At 42.3% G+C, this 7,334-nt stretch overlaps 1 protein-coding gene across 15 annotated transcripts in view; it reads right to left on the bottom strand.

The window, feature by feature from the left end:
* Positions 1 to 4,605: 4,605 nt before the first annotated feature.
* Mtrr (5-methyltetrahydrofolate-homocysteine methyltransferase reductase) overlaps positions 4,606 to 7,334 on the bottom strand; it is a 32,370-nt gene continuing 29,641 nt past the window's right edge. For 7 of the 15 annotated variants that reach the window (NM_001438252.1, NM_001438251.1, NM_001438256.1 and 4 more), the window contains 1 exon segment: positions 4,606 to 5,985. In NM_001438252.1, coding sequence (NP_001425181.1) covers positions 5,841 to 5,985 — 145 coding nt within the window. In that variant the 3' untranslated portion in view covers positions 4,606 to 5,840. 15 annotated transcript variants of the gene reach the window in all.

Below are 7,334 nucleotides of genomic sequence, written 5' to 3'. Positions count from 1 at the left end.
ATGTTGAAACTTTTAAATATATTTGTATTGTAACGCCATTTCATAATTAAGCCCACTCCTGTCTGGCGGGAGGCTCTTCCTTATGGAGCACACTTGATTAATCACCATTCTCTGCTTTTTGATGCCAGTTATATAATGAGACACACACATATCGATAATGTTGGGGTCAGAAAATCCAATACAACCTAAGCAGTCCGGAAACCTAAGAGTCCAGCAAAGTAAGATCTACATTCAAATTGGGCAGCAAAACTGACCAACAGGGAAAACAGCAGAGACTTGGGAGCTGACTGCATCTTAGAATGTTCATCTTGGTAAATACTAAGGCAGATGAAAAATTTATTACACTCAGACCGATACTGATCCATCAGTGTTGCAGAACAAACTCAGGAGCTGAACTGTGACCCCCGAGCCAGGATGTTACAGAGATTCAAGTCTGAAATCCACAAACATCTGTGCCAGATTATCAGGTTTAAGGATAGAGTACTTCTTTAGGAACATGTCTTTGTGGTACACTTATCCGGTTTCCTTTGGTTGGATTATTCAACTGTGGTGGGGTGACTTGCCTAGCATTTATGTCTCAACTTACTAACCAGGATGTAAGGTATCCACTTACATGGTTCTTTCTGCCAAGTGTCTGTCAGTTACCCAGGGAGGTCTTAGAAACTTAAACTTTATTTGACCCCTATTCAAATTGGAAGTTTTATTCAAAATGACTTCAGTTTGGTTCCTTCTTACAATAATGGGATCATAAAAAGTGGAAATTTCCTTTTATTGAACATCATCAATGCCTATAGAAGAATGACACTAGAGAAAAGATAAATGTTAAATTTTTAAAAAGAACTAGTTTCTTTTAAAATCACCAACAGATTTTTTAAAAGAAGGCAAATTTGCACTACACCTTAATGAACTGTATTTCACCGCCTTTGATTACACTTTCCACATATTTTATCAGAACTGATCTTTGTCCATCCATGTTTGGTGACCAGAAAGCATGTCTTTTCACATGATGTGTGTGGGATGATGTCACAGGTGAGGCAGGTACAAGATAGAATGAGGCCTGTCATTGGATGAGAAGGAAGGATGGGCGGGAGAAAAGTTTGAAGGAAGAGGAGGAGACTGGAACGGAAAAGAGGAGAGACAGGAGGGACAGAGAAGGTAGTCACGGCGGAAACAAAATGGAGGCTGACGTTAAGATTCCGCTCTGTGTGTTTACAGGTTGCTATTAATGTTCTTAAGAGATGGATGTGTACTGGGTTTTGTGTGTTTACGTGGGCAATTGTATCTTATCAATTGGATCTAAGGTTATTGTGTTGTGTGTTCCTTCATGTAGCAATTTAAGTGTAAGAAAGTGTGTGGCAGGGCTGGAGAGATGGCTCAGCGGTTAAGAGCACCCGACTGCTCTTCCAGAGGTCACGAGTTCAATTCCCAGCAACCACATGGTGGCTCACAACCATCTGTAAAGAGTTCTGATGCCCTCTTCTGGTGTATCTGAAGACAGCTACAGTGTACTTATATATAATAAATAAATAAATCTTTAAAAAAAAAAAAAAAAAAAAAGAAAGTGTGTGGCAGCTGGTCTGGGCTGCCACGGAGTTGGGATGTGTGTTCCTGGCATAGAGACCAGCCTTGGGAACTAGATAGGTAGAGAGACTGCTGCCAGCTCAGAGAGAGGCCTTTGGCAGTGCGATGTGGGAGCAGAGCGGGTGAGAGGCCTTGCTGACTGAGAATTAAGATATCCAGCAGATACCTTGGGACACTGCCATGCCAGACCTAGCGGGATAAAAGACAACCTTACTTTTTTTATTTTTTATATTTTTACAACATAAGTGATGTGTGAATAGTTAGAAAAATGCTAAATCTGAAAAATGTTAGTGGGAGAATGTAAAACTGAAATAAAGTTTGGGGTTTAACTTAAGGAGAGCACATCAGAAGGAATCCTACAACGCTATTGAATAGCTTAGTGACTTGATTACATTATTTGATGAATAACAAAGTTGTGATTAGTTTTTATCTAATTCACACTTTGTTTTCACATTTCATAATTTATTTAAGTGATGTACATACAGTAGACAAATTCATAGATTGGTGACTTTTTGAGGGAACTGGAAACAGAATCTGGTTCAATGGGCATCCATTTTCTGCTTGAGAAGATGAACAGTGCAGATGAGCAGTGGCTACGGCTTCCCAAAACAAACGCACCTAACACTGTGCACCACACAGTTACACAGGCTACAATGGTGCATTATGTTATGTAATTCACTTTTTCAAGGCAGATCCCCAAATTCCAAAGATTCATTTCAAACACTGAAATGACCTAGGCATCGCAGAACACCTAGTCTGTTTCTGACCGACAGAAGATGTGTAGAGCCTGTGTGTTTAAGACTTTAAATAGGGTTGGAAGACCTTACAAGAATATGAACCAAAATGGAGAGCACTACCATTTCTTTCAGGTAGCAAATGAAGATTTCAACCCACTGATTCCAGGACATTCAGGTCTTAAGATCGCACAGGAGGGTGTGGTGAACTTGTAAAGCTGGTTTTAAAACTTACGAGGAATAAAGATGATTTCGACCTTATCCAGAAGGAAAATAAAACAAGATTAGTCAGCCATAAGTTAGCACTGTTACAGACTAGTTTGTGAAATCTTGTAAGAAACGTTTTTCATAAAGGATGAAGGACTTAGGGCCCAACAAGCTGACTGCTCCCATTGCCACCATGGTCTTGGAGAAGATGGTTGGACTGTGTGAGTCACAATAAGAATATCTGGTACCCCAGAGTTCCACTGGAACCAACTGTGCTGGTCACATAGGCACTTAGCAACACTCCCATGTTCTTTGGAGAATATCACCCCCCTTCTCTCTCTCTCTCCTCCCTCCCCTTCCCCCCCTCTAAGATGGCACTAAAGCCATGTGTACCAGAGTTTGGTTAAGTTTCTAGATAGATACAAAGTACCCAAGTGCTGTAATTTGTATTTTGTAAAGTCCCACAAAGGCTTATATGCTAAAAGCTTTAGTTAGTGGTAAGCCTTTTAAACTGGTGAGTTTCATGGGAGATCTTCAAACTGCTCAGGAATGTCCTCTAAGCTGATGTGGGATCTTTCCCTTCTTAGTCACATGCTGATTCACCACAAGCTTCCAATGACAGACTCAAGCTATCGCAAGGTGGCTAGTGCCAGTGACAGGTCCAAGTTATCACAGGCTGATTGATGCCTTTCAGGCTGATATTCACAGATGTTAGTTACAGGAACAGAAAGCTAATTACTTTTTTTTTTTTAATATTTTGGTGTGTTGCATTTTTCAGGGAATGTTTCTAATTCATCTAAAATTCCCTGTTATAGAACATTGTGTTTCTAATGATGTTTATGCATTTGTGGGATATGTGCTGACATCTTGTTGCTTCTAGTTGTGAACATTTGCTTTAACTATTGAGAAACTTTATCAGAAATATTAAGAAGTCATGTTCTCTCCTACTGATTCTTAAATTCTAGAGACAGTATCTCTGGTGGGATTTCTCCCATTGAGTCATCATCGCCTTTTATCCCTCCTAAATCAGATTTCTTTTGGTTTGCCCGATGTAGTGTTTTTATTTTAAACTTTGTATAGTTTTGAACTCAACAGGAAGCTGGTATGTCTAGTGAACCACCTCTCACTTGAATTGCTTTTTTATAATCACATTTTATAAAATATTAATACTGAAAACTAGGCCAGACTTGGTGACACATACCTGCAATCCCATTGCTGGGGAGGTTGAACTGAGCCCTTTCCATTCTATCTCCATTACAAGAGCCACAATAAACCCCTTAGTGCAATGTAAGCAAACACCAGAGCTTGTGTTGTGACCACACACAGGTCAACAAGCAGTCTGAGTCTTTAGGGTGCACTTTATTCAGTTTGTGCTGAGACTGCAGGAGTAACGAGTTAGAAAGGTCCGTCACCAACATGAGTGATATCTGAGAAGTGGAAGCTGTATCCAACAGTTTACAACATGCCTCACCCCTATCTAAACAGAAGCTAAGACCTGGGGATATGCTGATGGCTGACCCCAAAATGGCACTGACTGCTCACACAAGCTCACAGGACCGCTCATACAGAAAGCCCAATCCTGCTCCAGCAGGGTCTCAGTTCTTACAAGTGGGTCATCTCGAGCTAGTGCTGAGTTCCACTGTGCTCACACAGCAGGTGAAAGTTTCATCCCTCACTGTTCATGGTTTTAGTAAGGATCTATGTGGTTACATTTTGTAAGGCTGTGTGGGGAGGAGCATCTGGCCATAGCTCAAATCATAAACCTGGATGTCCTGTCAGAAATTTAGTGTTGATTGTTCTCAACGGCAATTAGTTTTGCCTTTTGGATCTGTTGTTTGTGGTTACACATCAGAGTGCAGGGGTGTCAGAGTCAGGGGCAGGTGGGCACTTCTGAGGAACTCTGGTCTTTGTCCCTGTGTTGCCCCAGTCTACTGTAGGAATGCATACAACCTACAAATGTCAGGAGTTGAGTGGTGTGTCTTCCTAACCCCTATCTTATTTATTGCACATAAAACATGTAATATTGAGAATAGAATATGCAAGATGGGAAGAGTAGAACAAAGGGCCACAAAGCCTCACCAAGTTTGAGATTATTTTTTCAAATCTTTAATTCTTATAATGACCAGGGAGTCTCTTAGTGACATCTCACCAGGCAGAGTTGTGTTTTAAATGTTGAACTATTAAACAAGACAATAACTATACACTGAATGGAGAGTTTATCATGCATGTGATGGCTGTGGCCTCACTGGAGACAAACCACTGCTGAGAGGTCCTCTGGACTACGCTGAGGTGAACACCCACAGTACATGTAGGCAGACCCATTCTGTGTGTGAAAGTTCTAGACAGTGTGTGTGAAAAGGAGAAAGCCAGTGAGGCATGCATGTCGTTTCCTTCTGACTGGATGTAACATGACCAGTTGTCTTCTCCTTCTGCCACCATGACTTCACCAGCACCATGGACCACATACTGGAACTGTGAGCAGAAATACCATCTCTCATTAAGTTGCTTTGTCCCAGTTTTGTCTCAGCAACCATACACACAATGGCACAGAATCCTTTTATATGCTTTATTTTCGAAACTTGCAAGAGAATTTGGTATTAGAAGTCTAACTGGAGCTCTTTACTCTGAGCTGAATCACAGAAGTACAGTCAGGTATTGGGGAATACCAAGTCTGTTAGTGAGGAGCATTGATGAATAGAGTCCAGGAGAACAGGGCATGATGTTACTGAGATGTACACACATGCCTTTGTCAGGGGAATGCAAATGCCCCTAAGCTGTAGGACTGTGACACTAAAAGTTAACATGATGAAAATGGCAGAGCACAGTTTCAATTGTATTTCAAAATATATTTCTAGTAGCATAAAAACCCTTATTTTGTAAGGATTACCTCAAAATTAAAATATTTTATCAGAAATATAATTTTGATAATAAACCACAATTAAGTGCAAACATGCAAAAGTATGCTCTGTATGTCTGTATTAATTTAAATATCATCAGAATGAATATCCTCTGAATGTACTTCATTGAAAGAGAACATGTCCACAAACTCTCCACGATGTGCCCAGAGCCATTGACGACTATCTGTCCTCCTTGGGAGCCAGCTGAGAGCTGCCTCTCCGCTCCACACAGTGGGGTGCTGGGTGGGACACAGAGTGGGAGACAAACCTGAGATTGTATCAGGCGGTGGTACCTGTAAGTGAGCTGTTCCCCACAAAGCCTCTGCCAAGAAATACCCAAAACCTATCTTCTGTACAACTGTCCTTTGGCATTTCAAAAAACAAACAAGCAAGCAAGCACACTGAAACCTCCCTTCTAGTTTCACGACCAGATATCCTGCAGATACCGCTTTTCTTGCTTTAAGGTTGCCAGTGTCTTCATTGCTTCTAGTTTGTCAACTCCAGCTTCTTTGCTTATGATTTCTACAAGGGCGTCGTGTACATCCTTAGCCATATTCTTGGCGTCTCTAAAGACAGAACGGCATACTTTAGAAGACACGAACTTTCCCTAACCAAACCCTTTTAGCCGCATCCCCAGTTCTCTCAGACCCTGCCGTCTTTGCTTTCTCCTTACTTTTCAGAATGGTTTCCGACATCCAGCTTCACTTACTGCAGGCCAAGCCTTCCCCCACGGTGACTACTCTAAATAGAGCTGACCACATGGGTCCATGGCTGACAGCCCTCCCTAGGCTCCAATGTCCTAGAGCAGCCTTCAGTTTTACTTCAGGATGGAGCTGGGCTCTGGCTCTTGTTCAGGCCCCTCCCTTCCCTCTCTCATGCTCTAAAAGTCCCAAACCTTCATGCACAGGAAGTGGCAGGCCCCTTCACTGAGCATAGAACTTAGCTCTTGAAGGCAGGGGAGGCATTGCACCTATGTCACTGTCCCTTGCTAACTCCATGTTAAGGCTGTCTGAGGTCAGGAAGTGGACCTCATGTCTCCTTATATCCCAATGTCTGGATAAAAGAACTGTATGACAGGATCTTCAGATGTCTGGAATGTAGCCCATCCTGTCACAGTTTACCCTCGGGATCAATTGTCTCCTTCCTCACCTTTTCCTTAACCACTCCAGAGCATCTATCACCACAGGCCCATCCTCTGCCAAACCTACAGTCCCTCTCTGCCTTCATCTTGACTCTTCTTGACTCTTCAGCTGAGTGCCTCACACTCAGGAAGATTCCCTCCTCCTTCACTGTCCCCCACTCCATTTGTGATTGGTGAGGTGACTCTGAACGCGCCACTAGGAAAGTTAAGATTCAGTGACTTGGAGGGGCTATGATGGAAGAGAATTTAAGAGTCTAGAGAGATCTATGATTCCTCCATGTTCTCAGTCTCAGATCCCTGCACATCTGTGTGAATAGCTGACTGCTATTTAGGAGTGTGACACTTCAGTCTCCATGTGACCAAAATGTCATCACAAACCGGTAGGTGGAGAACGTCAACAAAAGCTAAATGAGAACATAAGCCAACACAGTGTGGGATCTCTGCAGTATTCTTCATGTGGGAGCCAGAAACCATTAGGGCCATGAGGTCATCGAGATGGCCAAAACCAGCCTTCTGAAAGCTAAAACTATACAGAGTTAAAGAAAGAAGGCAGACAGCATGGGACAAGCAAGTGCCATTTCAGGAGTCCTGTGTGGCTGCAGTCACATCATCCAGGCACAGCCAGCATTGCATCTTCTGCACCACATTGACAAGGGCAGAGAAGGGCTTGGCTGTTGAGGGTGATAAGTGCTCTAGGTATTTTAGGATAAGAACAAAATTTCTCATTTCGAAATGTCCTTATCTAGTTGAAAGCTTTAGAGCTGAGTTTCTACA

The sequence above is a fragment of the Rattus norvegicus genome, chromosome 1 (genome assembly GCF_021556685.1).
Source record: "Rattus norvegicus strain SHRSP/BbbUtx chromosome 1, alternate assembly SHRSP_T2T, whole genome shotgun sequence".
In the NCBI taxonomy this organism is placed as follows: domain Eukaryota; kingdom Metazoa; phylum Chordata; class Mammalia; order Rodentia; family Muridae; genus Rattus; species Rattus norvegicus.
The sequence above is the reverse complement of the archived record's forward strand: the minus strand, read 5'-3'. Positions and strand labels throughout refer to the sequence as shown.